Source organism: Nelumbo lutea, chromosome 8 (assembly GCF_056320005.1).
Source record: "Nelumbo lutea isolate HS-2025 chromosome 8, American lotus-T2T, whole genome shotgun sequence".
NCBI classification, from domain to species: domain Eukaryota; kingdom Viridiplantae; phylum Streptophyta; class Magnoliopsida; order Proteales; family Nelumbonaceae; genus Nelumbo; species Nelumbo lutea.
Genome location: NC_142691.1, coordinates 25,175,904 through 25,194,483, shown reverse-complemented (window position 1 = coordinate 25,194,483; position 18,580 = coordinate 25,175,904). Strand labels below are relative to the sequence as shown.

General features: G+C 38.6%; 1 protein-coding gene across 4 annotated transcripts in view; it reads right to left on the bottom strand.

Annotated features, from left to right (window-relative positions):
* Positions 1-3,030: 3,030 nt before the first annotated feature.
* LOC148843463 (protein RRC1-like) overlaps positions 3,031-18,580 on the bottom strand; it is a 33,662-nt gene continuing 18,112 nt past the window's right edge. For all 4 annotated transcript variants that reach the window (XM_088957800.1, XM_088957797.1, XM_088957798.1 and 1 more), the window contains 14 exons: positions 18,205-18,265; positions 17,929-18,075; positions 17,546-17,665; positions 17,264-17,429; positions 12,411-12,523; positions 12,168-12,239; positions 9,972-10,193; positions 9,797-9,855; positions 9,593-9,677; positions 9,298-9,435; positions 8,818-9,042; positions 7,890-8,719; positions 7,618-7,799; positions 3,031-4,050 (listed from right to left, as the gene is read on the bottom strand). In XM_088957800.1, the coding sequence (XP_088813926.1) occupies positions 3,764-4,050; positions 7,618-7,799; positions 7,890-8,719; positions 8,818-9,042; positions 9,298-9,435; positions 9,593-9,677; positions 9,797-9,855; positions 9,972-10,193; positions 12,168-12,239; positions 12,411-12,523; positions 17,264-17,429; positions 17,546-17,665; positions 17,929-18,075; positions 18,205-18,265 (2,707 nt within the window). In that variant the 3' untranslated portion in view covers positions 3,031-3,763. The remainder of the gene's footprint in view (positions 4,051-7,617; positions 7,800-7,889; positions 8,720-8,817; positions 9,043-9,297; positions 9,436-9,592; positions 9,678-9,796; positions 9,856-9,971; positions 10,194-12,167; positions 12,240-12,410; positions 12,524-17,263; positions 17,430-17,545; positions 17,666-17,928; positions 18,076-18,204; positions 18,266-18,580) is intronic.

Genomic DNA, 18,580 nt, shown 5'->3' with positions numbered 1-18,580 from the left:
TCCCAATGGCAAAGACTTTGTGGGCAAGTTAGCTAAGGTGCCAAGGTGAATATAAAGTGCTAGTGTGAGAGTAACAAAGAGCGTAAGAGAGGATACTTCTTGCTTCTTAGCCTATTTATAGGTAAGTCGACGGTAAATGTAGCATTGAAAGGGTTTGTAACATCTCCTCACATCGAATAGCATTGAGTGTGTGCCTCAATAAAGACTAGTACCACATGGCCGAGTGTTACCCGAGCATTAAATGAGATGGAACACCGCTCGAAGTCATAATGGTCAGAGCTCAGAGGTGAGCCCTTGGTAGTTTCTCTTCTCCTTCTCCTAACTTGAGGTCTTGGAGTCCAAGACTAGGACCTCAAGTTAGCACTCCTTCAAGGTGGAGAGGTTTGTATGTGTAAACCTAGGTCACCATGAGTCAAGGCGGACGAGGTTAGTAGTCTAGCCCAAGTAGAGAGTGAAACAATTCCTGTGGTTGCCAAGGTTATCGTACCCAATGAAGCTAAGCTATATTAAAGTTGGAGAGCAACCTATGACCCATGGATGTAGAGAGAATACGTCAACAATACCATCTCTTCGACTGATTGAATCCCTGAGGCCGGAGACAGACCTTGGACCTACCATGAAGGAGAAGCTCCAAGCCAGATTAAAACATCATTTCCATCCCCTAATCTAAGAGGTTTTGAACTAATATGAGATCACCATCAAGTCAACTGTCTCCAAACACCACTTACAAGGTGTAAGTGTCAATCATAAACTTTTCAAAGTGTTACTCTGCCTGAGAACCCACCCAACAGCTGAAGGGTGACACTTCATGGCTCGTACCTAGAAGATATTGGACAATTTCCCATCTTTCATCTATGGGTGGAAGAGTAAATTCTTCTTTTTGTGTCCTGTGTTGAGGGTTGGCTCATTAGGACAACATTTAGACATCATGTTTGAGAGGCTGCCCCCAATGTTGATTTCCAAGACCTTATCAATCATATTAAACAAAAATAAGTATGATAAACAAGAATTATTTTTATACAAAGGGAAACATATTATTAGTATCATCATCACCTAAAATATCATGTGCAACCTACACATTTGCTAGTATAATATAAAATTACATGTTTCATTTTCTATTTTTACATTATTCATATATTTTCCAATTCATATTTCATCATACATGCCTCAATCCCAACTATATGGAGTCGGCTACATGAATCTTGTTTCATCAATCCATTCTATTTAAAACCTTATCCACTATTAAATTATTAGTGCTTAAATCATTTTTTACTACTTCTACCAATGTCTTTTTGGTTTACCCCCGCTCTTCTAACCCCTTCAACTTGTAAAAAATCACTTCTAATTAGAGATGTTTGTGGTTTTCTATGCATGTGACCAAACCATCTTAGCTTGCACTTTCTCATCTTATCACTTATTGAAGTTACTCAATTTCTATAGATGACTTCATTCCTAATCCTAACATTTCTAATTTTTCCACTCATCCATCTTACTATTCATATTTCTACCACATTCTTTTTTTATCATGATTTTTTTTACTGTACACTACTCCATACAACATAGCTAGGCTTTACAATTATTTTATAGAAATTTTCCTTTTAATAAGTATTATTCCCGTATCACAGAAAAGTCTAAATGCACCCCTCCATTTTGCCCAACCTGCTGTAATTCTCTCTGTGACTTGCTCCTCAATCTCTCCCTTGTTATGAATTGTTGAACCAAGATACTGAAAATGGTCACATTGAGTTATCTCTTGGTCCAATCTTAAATGTATCATGATTAACACTCCTATTATTACTAAGTGTATCCTGATTTTCAAAATCACACCTAATATCATTAATATATTTGTAAGACTTGTGAAAATAGGGGTGCAAGTTGGATGGGTTGGGCCGGGTTTACGGTCAACCTAAGCCTGACCCTAAAATTTGGACTTAAGGCCCGAGCACAAACCAAGCCTGAGGTCAAGCCTGATCTTCCCAACCCACAGTGTAATTTGATGCATTCAGGTTGGGCTCAGGCCTGGGCTAGGCTCAGGCTGATCAATGAAACCACTCTAAAATTATATGTATATATACATTTATATAAATATGTATGTAGGTAAATATTTATACAAATGTATATACATACAAATATATGTATATATATAATTGGGCCAAACTCATGCCAGGTTCGGGCTAAGGGCTAAACCTAGACCCAGCCCAAAAAAAAAGCCCAACTTCTTGGGCCCGAATCCAGGCCAAGATAATCCAAACTAAACCCATATAAAACTTTGGACCAAGGCAGTTCGGGCTCAGTCTAGGCCCGCCCAAGTTGCACCCCTATGTGAAAGCGTTCTTAATGTTCCAAAAGTATAGAAAAGAGTATACATTCCAAGCAAAAAATAATACGCTATCGATGTTTTAACTTTGCCCATTGTCAAAATTGTCATAATTTGGCAAAATAACAGAATAAAAGGAAGTATTTTTAACTCAAAAATCAAAAAGGTAGGTTGGCAACCATTCGTTTATGAATTCCCATCCCCTTTCAACCAGATTCCGTTAGTCTTATTAGAGAGTTCATATATATGCTTTGTTAGTCTTCAGTCTTGGTATCATACCATGCAATTTTGGGGTTGCAGATCCCCCAAATCTAAACCCTGAAAGATTTACTAAAATTACATTCAACCAAAAAAGATAAAACCAAATAAAACAAAAAATTATAATGAACATAGGGTCAGTACAAGGAATCACAGCCAATGGGTCGGCAACCACAAAATCCAACATTTAAACCATGCCCCCAAAGTTGCATGCCACGGTAAGGCGATCATCCCACATTAAATACTAAACTAAGGAAATGCTTGAATAGGGACAAGAAAGTTTGTCCTTTGGCCAAAAATACAACCACTAAAGGCATAGATTTGGACAGTCAGGAAACTCTTGTAGTCAGCAAGAAGAATACAGCTCACAACAATCAGTTTAATAGGTCAAAATCAGTGCAGGAAAAAAAAAGGTGCCCTGCCTGGGAGCACATCAAAATAATGTAAGAATCAGATAGGAAAGTCTTGATTATCCCATTAAGTAAATTGCTCCAACAGAATAGTATTCACTGCAACAACTAGATCAAAATCCGAATCAATTACAGCTAAGAGAGGTTAAGGGAAAACCAGTCCTACAATGTTCTGACTATGACATCACACCCTCATATGATTAAAAGAGGTCATACTAGCATAATTCTAACTAAAAATGTGGCTTCTACAATGCATAACATAATCCTCTGATAGTTCACCATTGTCAACTTAATTGAGGCGCCAAGTGGACTTATCTACAATTTTAATCTGCCAAAAACTTAAAAGAAAGGTTGAAACAAGATGTTCTACAATCACTCGTTTCTGGTGCTTAGAGTGGATACTTTGAGCTCATTGAATGGAGAAACCACTGGAGATGGAATCAAAATATCGACATTTTATCTTATCATCATCAACGAAGGTTTCCTTGCATCACTCAAGCTGCCCTTCCCTCATCAAATTTCGGCGTTCCAATTGATAAAACCAAGCTCCAATAAAAAAAATATGGCTGCTGTGTGCTGCTTCCAGTGCTCATTCTCCTTTGCAGGCCATCTTTGAAAATGCCTACAATACCGCCCCACCACACCCCAACCAAAAAATACACCAAAGCTTCATCCCGATACTTATTTACTCAAGGATTTTTCTTAATACTGGAAGAACATCTCAAATTTAGTTTCAAGTTGATTCCGGAGAAGCAACTATTCTACGAGGTTGTCTCCTTCATTTTCCCCTTCTCCTCCTATCCCTGTCTCTTTCTCTGCTTTTATCCCTATCATGATCATCCCTCTCCCTGCTTCCACTCTTCTCACGCTCCCTCACCCTTTCATTTTCTGGTTCGTGAGATCTATCACGGTGCCTGTCCCGATCCCTCTCTACATCATTTTCCCTTTCTCTGTCTCTAATTGATGGCTTACACTGTGGGCTCCGGCTACCACTCTGGCTACGATGTCTCTTTCTTGAGTCACGGAAATCATCTCTTCTGTCCCTCCTCTCCAATGATGACCTTTCTGCAGTTTTAAAAATTTAATTGAATTCTTGAGTATTCACATGCCATGCAAATATCACATGCCAAACCATTAGCAATTTTTCACAAGCACTTAATGCACATGAAAAGAAGTATGATGTTCATGCCATGTCACAGATGAAATATCAAGATAACTAATCTACATACACCTACATATAAACAGTCATACATGCGTCTGTCAATATGCATAATGTATAACCACCCAAACTGCAGTTGCCTAGTTTCTGGACTTGAGTTCACAGCGGAAAATAGGGGTGTTCACATTAAATGTCAAACCAACCAAACCGGCCTGACCCAATCCGAGTTGGTTGGTTTTTTAAAACCACTGGTCAGTTTCGGTTTGTGTGAGAAAATAAACCAACTCGGTTCGATTTTGGTTTTCATGACAGAACTGAACTGACCCAACCCCCTCTGAGAACCCCCTATTTGCTAACGTTGTTCATTCATTCATTCCAATAAAATATCTTCTTAAAAGGAAATTAAAGTTATAAAATCATTATTTTTTGTGAGAACCCCCTAGAAGGCAATATGTTTTACATCACATTAGCTACTTGAAGCAATGCAATTAAGGAAAAAAAGAGATTGTAGGTTTTATATGCTTGAAAATGCTTTATATGTTTGCTTTTATTTTTAACTTTTCATTTGAATACACTTTACATGTTATGTTTATGTATTTTAATTTTAGATTATAGGTTTTTTAAAATATTTATTTTAAAATTTAAGTTTAATTTTTTATTAACATTATGTTTAATATCTTTTTTAATTTTTTGCATTTTTTAAATTTTGGCATTTTTTTGAATTTTCTGACATTTTTTACTTTTAGCATTTTCTTTGTAATACCGCCTTGCTTCAAAAAGGCACATACCTCGCCTTGCACCTTGTGCCTCAGGTGCAAATTGGCCCTAGCGCTTTTAAATCAGTGGATGGGATGCTGGCATATCGCATCGAGCTACGTTGGCAACTCCTTGGAAAGCAATCCAGAGTATCCTCCCTCAATATCTCAATTTTGTGGTATGATGTCAATTCCGGTAACTCTGTTTTATTTTGGGAAGATATTTGGGTGGGTAGCTCTACCCTTAAGGATCAGTTTCCATCTCTCTTTTTCTTCCAACACCTGTCTCAGCCTCCTCCTTAAGATAGGACTTTGGTTTTCATAGGGGTTTGAGGGATGATGAATTTATTAGTGTTTCAGACCTGTTGTCTCTTCTTGGCAGTGTTTTTCTTGGACCCTCTTAGATTGGACGTGAGATTATGGTCCCCTCATCCAAAAGGTTACTTCACATGTTCTTCCTTTTTGAAGGCCCTTTGCTCTTCCCTGGACAATTGGGTTTTCCAACCAAGGAGATATGGTCTACACCTGTTCCACCTAAAGTTATTATTTTCTATTGGGAGGTGTTTTATAGAAAGATCAATACCTTGGACTACTTGTAGAAGAAAAGGTGTTTCATGTGTTTGTCCCCTAACTGGTGTGTACCTTTCAGGGCTAGTGGTGAGGACTGTTCCCACTTACTGTTATCTTGATCTTTTTCTGTTGCTATTTGGAGTTGGACTTTTGCTTTGTTTTGGTGCCAATGGAATCTAACTAACCACAGATGTAAGCTAACTATTTGATCCTTCCTTTTCTGTGTGGCCTACGAAAAAAAAGGTAGAACCATGTGAAGATGTATTAGAGCAGCTGCCTTGTAGACAATTTGGGAAGAAAGAAATGTAAGGTTATTCAAAGAGAATGAAAGAAGCATTCAGGCTGTAGAGGAATGTATTTTGATCAGTCATTCATTGGTTGAGAACTCTGGACTCCTTTCATACCTTTTCTTTTGATGATATTTGGAAAAACTGGATAGTTGTGGCTAGTAGTCATACTATGAAGAACAGGATATCAGCAGTGTAGGTGCCTCCGTCTGAAGGTTGGGTAAAGCTGAATTTCGATGGAAGCAACCAAGGAAATCCAGGCCCATCAAAGATAGGAGAGATGCTGAGAGATAAGGACAGTAACATTTTAGCCTTGTTTTCAGGCCCTGCAGGAATAGGAGACTCTAATAAAGCTGAGATATTAGCATTTGTACAAGGTATTCAGATTGCAGACCAATTAGGAGTTCAGAATTTGGTAATTGAAGGTTCCAGAGTTGTTGTGGGATGGTTGACAAATCCAGGCTCAGCTATATGGTGCTACAGAGACTTGTTGAGGAAAGTTAATTGGTTCACAAGGAGCATGACTATTACCTCTCTTTGGGTGGGAAGAACAGAAATACCTTAGCGGATGGGTTAGCTAAGCAAGGGGTCTCAAGGGAATAATTATTATGGGCTGCACTGTAATTTTTATTTTTGTTTTAGTTTGATGTAATACTTTGTTGGGGGAGGTAACAGCTCGTGCCTCTCCATTCATAAAAAATTACATGAGGGCATTCTGTCCATTTTATCATGACTCATTGGTTTTGGGGCCTCTGCAAGATCTAAGCTGCTAACAGTCTTACAGAGGCAGAGACTGCCAAACTGTGGGCATGTCCCTTGGTTACAGTTGTGGAAGAGGACTCCCAGTTAGTACTGGGCTTGTTAAGGAACAATAGCCAAAGCTCATGTCAATATTGTCATTTCATGAGGGAAATAAAATTCCCAGTTAGGGAACTGGGGACTATCTTTTTTTTCATCAGCAACTTAAAGAGATTCATTAGAACTTAAAAAGAGAATAGTACAAGAAGTTGTAAGAGATAACACCCAATACAGCAGAGAGCCCCATTACCCAGCTAACATTGAGCCCAAAACAAATGATGTCTATTCACCCCTTCTTTAGCTAAGCCGTCCGCCAAACCATTAGCAGACCTCCTCACCCATCTTAACTGGTTTTGCATATGATCTTGACAGCAACTTGAACCACCTGATATCATTCTCTTATTTTCAGCCATCCAATGACTATTTTAGAATCTCCCACTATTAATCTTGTAATCCCCATTTCCTTAGCTTTTTGCACCCCAACAATAGCCGCGCAAAGAGTTCAGTTCTACAGAGTCACACTGCCCAATAGGCCCCGAAAACAAGCCACAAATGATCCCATTCTCATCCCTAATTACTCCACTAATTCCGGAACTGGGGACTATCTTTAAGCACTAAAAAGTCAACAAATAGTTTGGCTAATGCAATGGCCAGATAAAGGCTGAAACAGGGAACAGCTATTTTGGGGCACTACCTGCTAATGAATGCTTATAATTTGTAAGAAAGGGATTAGGTAGCAGAATCTAGCTTAAAACAGAGAAACTAGGCACTCTGCAGTATGTGAACCATTTTATCACAATTAAAAAAAAAATGACGTGTTTTCAAAGGTCAATAAAATTTGATTATTAACAAGCAAAAAATAATAATTACTTTTACAGCACATTTGTTTTAATCATTGTCATTCTGAAAACAACAATGTGAACCTAATATGCAATAACATCAAGGAACATGGCAAAGAACAGTTGACAGAAATAAATAACACAATGTATGATACAATAACAAAAATGAACAGATGCAAAGTTCAGGTGAGCTGAGATTTTATAATACCCATCAAAGTACTTACGAGATGAATGCTTACTGCTCCCTGAACCATCTTCATTAGTATCTGATAACCCAAATTCAGCCTGTAGCCGTCTTCGGTGATTTGCCACTTTCCTTTCAATTTCCTCTGAACTTTTAATTCCCTTCTCTTCAAGAGACTCACGATATTCCATCACAGCAACCTCTAGACGCCTTAGCTTTTGTCTGCAAAAAATAATACATATAAGCACTCAAGTACCATTTTACTTCGCCACAACATGATGGCTACATAAATGTATTTAAACTCTGAAGTACCTCTGTTCTTCATTCATGCCACTCTCAGGGTGAGGTGGGAAGATTGGATCAGTTGCAACCTCTGTCCCATCATCCTTACTTGGACCATCACCTGCATTTTCACTTCCAGAAGATGAGTAACCTAACCCCAGACCTTGAGCATTCCTCTTATCTTCATCTTCACTGCCATCATCCTCTCGAGCCCATTTTGAAACAGGTAAAACAGGATCAGATTTCTTGGAGAAAGCTTTTAATTCAGGCTGTGGAATAGGAATAGTTCCTGCCAAAGGTGCAGAGGAAACTTTGCCTTGTGAATGAATCCCATCATCCCCATAATGATTCCATCCGGATGAGCCAACAGGTTCCATCCCAAGGTTGGTCTCCCTATGAGTAGCACTATTTGCATTCCAGTTATTCTCCTCCCTTGCATATTTACTCGAGTTAGAATAGCTTGGTCCATATTTCAGATCATCATCTCGTTCATAGCTCCTCTGCTTTTCTGCCTCTTCAAGATAAAGCAACCGTGCAACCATCATTTCACGACCACCAGCAAGAGAAAGCCCATTGTGTCTGCAACGTCTTTCCAGCTCAGCAAGTGGAAGATTCAACAACTCTTTCATTGCAGCTCCCTTCCCCATAGCCAATGCAGCATCTTGGTTGAGCTTACTCCCCTCAACTGGATCTTCAGAACTTGTTGTATTTTCAATTTCTGGCACATCCCCACATAAAGAATGAAAAGGGACCACACCGGAATTTCCAGATCGAAGAAAAGTAGCTCTAAGTCCATTTACATATGCATCTGAAAACAGAAACCAGTCTGCCCATACTTGGAGAACCTTCATAACCCTTTCCTACATTGTATCAGAAAAAAATGAACTTTACCTTCAGGACATTAAAAGAAAATTGGGGTGAAGGGAAATCCAAAAGAAAACTGCTTAGTAAAGTTTACCTTCAGTGCTTCAGCAGTAATCCTTCCAGTGATACTACGGTACAAGTCATTGAAGCTCTCCATTATGTCAGGTAAGGTTGCTTCAAATTTCGTACGGTATGCAGATGCATTTTTTACAGGAGCACTACTGTTATGAAGAATATCAGAGACAAGCATAAGTCTTGCAACTTTGGTTGGTATTGGTGTCTCTTTAAGCGTCAAAGATTCAGTAAGAACCTCAACTATCTGCAATGGAAGATTATGTTAGAAACTGAGGAACATTACATATACTGGTCTATCAAATTTATGGAGTCGTATATCAAAATGGCCTTGAAAGAAAGAAGAATGTTGAGTTGCATAAAGTGCTAAATGTTTTAACCAGAACAAATTAATGAGTCAAACCTAAAGTCCATAAACCCAGATGTTAATTGGAAATAGATGGTACATCCGTCTATAATCTATAAATCTATAAAAGAGAGTATAAATCAGTATCAGCATTACCTCCCCTGCAGCATCAGCATTATCTAAAGCAAATCCCATAGCTTCTTTTATCTGGCTCCTTTCTAATGTCAAAGCCCGCAGCATATCCTCAAACTCGTCTCTCTGTTGATCTGTCAATGTCCGTTCCAATTCCAAACGCTGCAAAATCAAATAAGAAAAAGAAACAAAAAAGTGTTGAATCAGAAGAAAATTGTTTTCCAACAATCGAAAAGGTATTCACAGAACATGGCTGTATCACCCATATCGCTAAAAAAGACATGACAGAAGCAATACAAATCAAAACAAGAAAAATTACCCTGCTTCTTCCGGCTGCAAATGTAGTACCAGACTCTTTCTCATGCTCTGGGCTTTTTGCAGCAGGCAGAGGTGGTGGTATCCATCTGAATAAAGCAGCAGAAAGAAGCATTTCATCATATAATCAAGTTTTCCATGTCCACCCCAAATAATTGTAGAAAAGAGGTTGCTAGGAACTTAGGAAGTAGCCTGGCAAATGCATTACCTCCCACTCCCAGTTATCATGATGAAAGGCTCTGTTCGCCACCTCTGAAGCGTATCACCCTGAATTTGTGAAGCATAAAAAGCTTATAAGATAATCCAAATTTGCAGTGTCTCCATTCCTAACATAAATGACCCAAAGAAGCTAGATATCCAATTTAGAACACAGTAAGCTGTACCTGAGCAAAGGAGTAAAGTCTCCAAACATAATATGTATGCTCCTTTGAACCAAGTTCAAACAAGAAGTTGAAAAGTGGATTACCACGACCTCTCTCCATAATTGCTTGTTCAAAAGCACATCCTCCATCAAGAACAAACAGAGCCATAGTATCAATTACATGGCGGATGTGATCGTTCTCAGGAGGTACAACCATTATGTCAGGAACATTGGGAGTAAGAACCTATATACCAAGATCAAGCCACAGTGAAAACAAATCAATTTACTATATTCTAAATTCAAGAAATGGGAAATTGAACAGAACATAATGAACAAAAGAACATTGCTTTACATAATCATACAAATACAGAAAATAAAACAATAAGAAAAAGGATAAAGAACCTCATCAAGGAGATGTGAAATGAGATTGTGTACTAGAGATTCATCCCAGGTTGGAAGCCTTAAACTCAACTTTGATGGTTGCAACTTGGGGAACCCGGGTGCATCTCGGATTGAATGTGCTGTAAGGAATGGGAACGGCTTCATCTTATTAAGCTTCTGTAGTGCAGTTGGCATGGGTTTCTCACTAAGGGCCGAATTGTTAGCAGTGATTCGAGGTCTCGATTTATTGGTACAGAGAATTGGACAGGTGTGATCATAGGAGACTAAAAACCGTTATATCTTGGCTCAATTTAGAATTAGAACTAGCTTAGAATTTCAGATTTATGGTAGGGAAGCCCAATTGTTAGGAAGAAACCTGAACTGCCTGTTCCAGTGGGTTCCAAGGTTGGCTAATTTCAGGAATTCTGCGTCAGGGGTTCAAGTGTAATTAGTGATTTTTGCACATTTTTTCTTGTATTAAGTTCTTAGTTGGCATTGCACTTCCTTGTTATCTACTTTGGACAGCTAGGGGCTTCTTATATTTATATTCCAAAAACTCTGTTACTTATTAAAAAAAAAAAAAAGATGATTTCTTCTCAGGTTTCAGATTTGAATGCTTTTACAGATGAAAAAGAACTCATTATCTTTTGTCCCATCAATTCACAGGTTTAATAAATAATAGAAAAAATTAATAAAATTAAAAGTTTGTGGCTGGATTAATGTTATGATAAGCTTAACAGCATGGTAGAGAAAATAAAAAAGGGCAAAGGTGTAAATTAAGGCACCAAGACCCCCAGATCCATGAGGTTTCAGGATAAAGGAACATCATTCCTAAATAGAATAAATTCCAAAGAGAATTTTCAATTGAAACTTCAACGTGTCTAAGTGGAGTATGTTGGCATGTGCATCTTCAACAATACCTTCTGTGAATACCAAAAAAAAAAAAAAAGTGAACACATAAAGTGCTGCATAGCATGAAACTAAACCCTATCACTTTTAGAGATGCAAATTGACCAAGAGAAGCCCTCATCCATGATATTTCCCCACCTAGCTCTGGTTAGTCAATTACATCAAGTATTTATTAATAAGGCTTTAGGCTAAGCAACTGCAGAGATTATCAAGATTTAAAAAATGGAAACTGGGATCAAGAAGTGCACAGTAATTTTGACTTAAGTTACAGTGTGTAAATCAGAAATTACATCTTAAGTGCTGATGATCAAGAGCAAGAAAGTTGCTGCAGAATAAATTCTACAGTAAGACCAAATGATTGGTGACTCGGTACAGTCATTGGCTCATTCCAGCAGAGACTTGGGATCAAATCCAGTTGCCACCAGGGTTGGGAGTTATGGGTATGGGAGATGTGCTAGCCCACATTGTGTAGCCCAATGAATCAAAATAATAAAATAAAATAAAATCTCACAAAACTTCAAATATAATGAAAATACAGAACAGAAATTGTGAGATCCATCCTGCATCCAAATAACTATAGAAAATGACAGATATGTTGATTCCAAGCTGATTACACATAATAAGCATAAGATCAAGGGGAGAACCTAGCATGTTTCAAACATTCACATTATATACACTGTTATTACGAGGAATCATTTTGTTTCTACTTCATCAATACTAGTGTAACGACATGTTGAAAGTAAATGGCAAAGATATAACTAGATATTGCATATCAAATTTAACTTTTATAACCCACACCAAAGCCAAAGCAAGTATCTTCTTTATAATAGTATAGATATATGTGTCAAAGATAACCATGATAATTACATGTTAATGAAATTAAAAAAAAAAAACAAATGTAGAACTCCAAGGTATTCATTTGACCTACCAGCTCAGAACTCTGGTTTGTCACTGAAGTAACTGGTGGACCATCAGGACCAGACAAAATAACAGTACCACCCTGTCAACGCATTATATGGGCTTCAGTTTCATAGTAAGGGATTTTGAAGAAAAGAAGCATTTCAATTATCCTCTGAAATGAAAAACTCATCCATAAGATTAAGCATGATAAAATATGAATGCCTGTGAAGAACAGGCACAATAATGTAAAAATGATATTAAAACTACCAACCTCCTTACTCCTGATAGCCATATGCCCTGGTGGGGGAGCAGGTAAGGCTTGTGCTGGAAGAGAGACAGACTTGCCCCAACCAATCTTCAACTCATATTCATAAACAACAACTCCTGGAGCAAAAGAACTTCCATTAATACCAATGTTGCAAGCCTCAAAAGTGGCTAAATAAATGCATATAGAAACTTAAATGATCAAGACAGAGATATATTAGCTAAAACCTCCCCCTAATAAAAGGGAACCAGTGTTTTGCTTCATTCTTGGTCACCAATGAATGCTTTCTTATGGAGTTGGCAGCTGAAAGGACTTGGTAGAAGAGGGAAGTTGTTTGGGTACTATACCCCTGGGCCCTGGCATTGGATTGGAACATATTGACAGAAAGAAACTCTCCAATTTTTTTAAAAACAAAATAAGCTGACAAGATTCAATTGAAAGGGTCCTAAGGGGCAAGCTATACTCATGAATGGCAGTGCACAAATGTTTTGAAGTGTACAGTATAGGATTTCTTTTATCCATATGAATAAAAAATGTTAGTTACACATTTTTGTAACTAACATAGAACAGTATTGTGTTGTCGCCACATTACAGCATCTTGCTATGATGTGACAGAGATGCTCTCTATTTTATTTTTAATGCAATACCTTACCATTATTAAAAGAGGGAGGGAGGAGGGGGGACCTAATTTGGCCCTAATCCAACATGAAGTTCAGCATAATCTGGCAAGTCCAATGTATTACCACACAAAAATCCTCTAACTTTGTTAATCAGAAAGGTGCATAAGACCAAGTTTTCAATGAATTTTTCGGTAATATAATAGTTAAATAAATAAAACAAACAATAAAATAAAAGATAGAAAGCAACCCAAATGGATCAGGGAGGAATCATAATCAACAAAATTTAAGTGGTTTAGAAGGAGAATAACTCAAGGTTCTTTGAAAACAGAGGAGCTAAAGAAGATTAAGTAATTCAGGGAGCTTCTGTTTTGCTTCATTATTGGTCACCAGTGGATAATTCCTTCAGGGCTGTTGCAGGCTTCCCCATTTTTTTTTATCAATGACACATTCATTAAATCATCAATAGAAGATTTACAAGAGGAAGACAAACACACTTATCTTCCAAGAGCAGCAAAGAACCACAAGAAAAGGAAAAAAAGAAAGAAAAAAACACTTAAAGTTACAGCTTAGCCCAAAACAGTGAATCCCTTTCTGCCCCTTGTTTAGCTAAACCGTCAGCTAGGGAATTAGCCGATCTTTTAACCCAACATGTCTTAACTTCCATCTCCCGCACCAGCCACTTGAATTTCCTCCTCTCATTATTGTACCCATAAGCCATTGTGATCTTTAATCAGCCACCCTATCACCACCTCTGAATCCTCTTCAATTATGAGTTTCCTGATGTTCAACTCCTTAGCTTTCTGGACTCCTTCCATAACTGCAAAGATCTCAGCTCTAAGGGAGTCACCCACTCCAATTGGGCCTAAGAACATGGCAGAAATGACCCCATTTTCATCCCCAAAAACACCCCAAATCCCCGATTGTCCCGGATTTCCCCTACTACACCCATCAAAGTTTAATTTCATGAATCCACCAGGTGGAGGGGTCCAACCCACACTCATTACTGACTTGGTCTGCGTGCAAATTGCAATTTCACCCCACTTCCTCAACATGTCATCCACAATGTAATCTGTGAAAAGCTCCAAAGATTTCAGCCACTATACAGCCCTAATATGTATGATAGCCCTCAGATCTGTTGCTCCTCTCTGAGCTTCTGAGAATATCCTGGAGTTTCTTTCTTTCCAAAGTGTCCAACATACTGTAGCCCTTAGTCCTCTCCCCGTTGTCCTTCCCTTTTTATCTGCCACCTGAAAAAAAAGGGGAAAAAAGGCCCTGCAAGTCTGATGGGGGATTCCAGCTACATCCAAATAGGGAGAAGGCTCATTCCTAAATTGACCTCGCAAAATGGCAAGACACCAGTAGGTGAAAACCAATCTCCCCAGCTTCTTTACAAAGAACACACCACTGAGGTGACAAACAAGTATTGGGTCTCTTCTTTTGGAGTAGATCACCAGTGTTGATTCTTTCCAGATAGGCTTCCCAACAAAAGCTACCAACCCTAGGAGGTATTGCTCTGCACCAAACCTCATCAACAAGGAAAGGGGGGAAAGTAGGACTGGTGGACTGACTTAAGACTTTGAAGAAAGAAACACAAGAAAAGATGTCATTGGGGGTAGGTGTCCAAATTATAGAATCCGCCCTAGTGGGGTCTAAGACAACGTTATAAAGAAGTGCAATAAGGCTCGAAATATTGTCGAAGTCCGAGTCCCTCAAATCCCTTCTTAGACCCAAGTTCCACCCAATCCCAGAAGTGGAAGAGGACAGGGTGGTGAAAGACCAGATTGGCTCATTTTTCAAATCAGAAAGAGCATACAAAGAAGGAAAGTGATCCTTTAGAGGGGCACTCCCCACCCAGGTTTGTTACCAAAATTTTATGGAGTTACCGGAATTCAAATCATACCTCTGATATTAGGGGAGAAAACTGGTAGCAGGTCATGAATAGCTTTCCAAAGAGAATGCTTGTGGTCCTAGCTCTAATTCCAACGTCCCATCCATTATGCTCCAGCCCATGTATACTTGCCACTATTCTAGCCCATAGCTTCTCCTTCTCCGTAGGGAATCTCCACAATCACTTTCACAACAGAGTCATATTCCTTCTCCTAATACTCCCAAGCCCCAAACCACCATAGGTCTTACTCCTACAAACTATCTCCCAGCTAACTCTATGATCCCTCTTCTCCTCTCCCGGCTCCCACAGGAAATATCTCATTAGCTTCTCCAATCTATTAGCAACCTTCACTGGGATTTTAAACACCGATAGGAAAAAGATGGGTAAGTTAGCAAGCGTGGCCTTAATAAGTGTAATTCTCCCACCAAGAGAGGTATTTTTTTTCCAAGAAACCAATCTTTTTTCAAACATTTCCACCACCGGTTTCCAAAAGCTCTCTCTCATGGGATTATCACCTAAAGGCAACCCTAAGTAGTTCAAAGGCCACCCCGAGACTTCACACCCCAGCACTTCAGCATTCTCCCTGATCTCTCCCTCCTCCAAATTCACCCCCACTACACAGCTTTTCCCAAGGTTAACCTTCAAGTTGGACATTTGCTCAAACAGTTGTATCACCGACTTCAAGTTCCTGATAAAGCTCACATTACCGCATTCACAAAACAGAATCGTGTCATCAGCAAACTGCAAGTGAGTGAGAGGGGTTTCCACCCTCCCAACTCTCCAGCCTCTAATGAGCCCCCTAGAATCTGCTCAGTGAATCAGTTTCCCCAAAACCTCTGCAATTAAAACGAACAAGAAAAGAGAACGGGGGTCTCCTTGTCTTATACCCTTACTGACTGGAAAGAAATCTACCACTGTCCCATTCACTAGCACTGAATAATGACAATTCCGGACACAACCCATGATCCACTTACACCATCTAGCCCCAAACCCAAATTTAGTCAAAACTTACACCATCCACTTACACCATTCATAAGCCTTTTCCAAGTCCAACTTACAGACCACTCCCTTCTTCTTATCCCTCTTAAAGTTCTCCACACTCTCATTAGCAATTAAAATCTAATCAGTAATTTGTCTTCCACTCACAAAAACTATAGTGTGCAATGATATCTAGCAATACCTTCTTCAGCCTCAAAGACAACACTTTTGCAATGATCTTATACAAGCTATTAACCAAGCTAATTGGCCAAAAATCCTTTGGGTGAGAAGCATCTTTCTTTTTTGGAATTAAGGCTATAAAGGTAGAGTTCACACCCGGATTGACAATTCCTCTCCTAAAAAACTCCTCAAACACCAACAAAAGATCATCTTTCAAGATATCCCAAAAGTCCTGATAAGCAGGCTTCCCCATTTCTTTATGCAGAAAATTTTACTTAAGCCTGGTTTTGTATCTCAATTCAAGGGTGTGGACTATCTTATGTATATAGTCAGCTACTCAGTGTACTTGTATTGGAAAAACCTGTACCACCCTAGTTTCAGTCTTTCCAATAAATTACCTCATGTTAAAAAAAGAAAAAAAAAAAGATTTGATTGAATAAGGAATTTGATGGATAATTCCTTCAGGTTTGTTGCAGGTTTTCCCATTTTCTTTATGCAGGAAATTTTACTTAAGCCTCGTTTTGTATATCAATTCAAGGGTGTGGACTGTCTTATGTATATAGTCAATTAGCTACTCAGTGTACTTGTACTGGAAAAACCTGTACCACCCTAGTACAGGTAGATGGCAACTTTATTGAAACAAATGAGAATACTTTGCCGGTTCATAAGGACAGAGTCATAATACACATAGAGCACAATCCCGTGATGTACACCTGGTTGGATATGTTTAGATTGACCAAAGACAGTAAACAAGTGTTCAGTTTTACAGAACATCCAAAATCTAGAGCTAGAATGGCAACTTTATTGAAACAAATGATAATACTTTGCCAGTTTATAAGGGGAACTTTTTTTGTATGTGTATAATCTGTTCAGAAGGAACCACTGCTTTGTGTAATGGAAAGGCTTGGTCTGCAAAGCAAGAAAACACATGTTCAAGTCTGAGAGTGCCACCTTTATGATAAAAAGAAATATGCCAAAAGTATAGGACTGTATCTAGTCTACCCCCCCCCCAAATACACCAGATAGATGGAACCAATGTTGGGCAATGGCCTTTTTTTTACCTTTCTTATATTCTGTCCAGTAAAATAAACATGCATACATGCTCATCTTTAGAAAACATATAACCGGTTTTTTATAATACTGATCAATGATCATGGTATCTTTCAGAAGCAACAACCAGAGATCTAATAAACCTTGCATTTCATCCTTTGCAGCCTGCCCATCAGCTCTATTCATAAAAGCAACAAAACCACAGTTCCTTTGCCTCCTCCTCTCCTCTTCTGTCCGAGGCCACATTATCTTTACACTAGCAATGGGCCCAAATCTTCCAAAAGTCCTCAAGAGGAAATTCTCATCCACCTTATAAGATTCAGGCAACACAAATACATATTAATATTTTCATCAAACTCCAAATTGCAGAAGAATCACCAAACTAAAGCAAAAGTTAATGACACAAAAGAATATTATGGTGTCACCTGTGGTGAGAGATTTCCAACGTATAGATTTGTAGTTTGAGGGTCCCCATCATCAAACGATCCAGGAAGCTTCCCGCTTGGATCAAAATCATCTGGAAGTTCATCGAACCGGCTAGGTGGCTGCACAAAGAACCTCAGCTTTCTAAGGGTCATACATACATTCAGTGAAGATGTGATATAAACCCTCACAAAACAAGAAATAAAACCATACTGGAGTCACAAAATACTCATTGAGTGAAACAACAACAATAATAACAATGATAATAATGCAGTGGAAACAGCTGCTCCGGCCAGGAGTTGCAAGAAATAAATTGATTAACCCATTAAGGTCTGTTTGCCTCTCATAGTCTTGGAATGCCAAGTAAATATCAGAAACAACTTACAGCGGAATTTTCACTATGGCGCCCTTCCCGCCTTAGTTCACGCTCCTGATTTCTCCTTTCTCGCATTTCTTGCTCAAGCTTCAGTTCCTCCATAAAATTATCTATATTCCTTGACCTTCCCTTTTCCTTCTCCCTTGGTCTCTCCTCCTGCAAGTTGTATTATAGAAATCCAAGGTACAACTGTCACTACTAGAAAAGAATAAAGCACAAAGATCTAGGAACCTGATCTACAATAAAACATAATAACCTAAAAGTAAATCAACAAAACGCACTAACCTTCTTCTCAGGCTCTTTTCCCTTGGTTGCCAAAGGAGGTGGAATAAAAGATGGAACATACCTGAAAAGAAAAAAAATTAGACTTCCATTTCACAAGAACAAAGCAATTACTTCAACAGAAACTGTTTTACTGTCCCAATTGAGAGTAACCTAGACCTCCAAGAAATAAGCAACCATCACATGAGCTATATATCACAGTACTGCTAAAATTCCCATTTCTACGTCATTGTCAAAAACATCCTCCAATATATCAAAAATGTCTCCAAACTAGTATCCCAACAAATCATAGATTCAGCCAAAAAAAAAAAAAGACTTTGAGGTTCTAGATAGCTGGGACCAGCATTCCGTTATGGCCTTCTTAGCATAAAGAAATGTT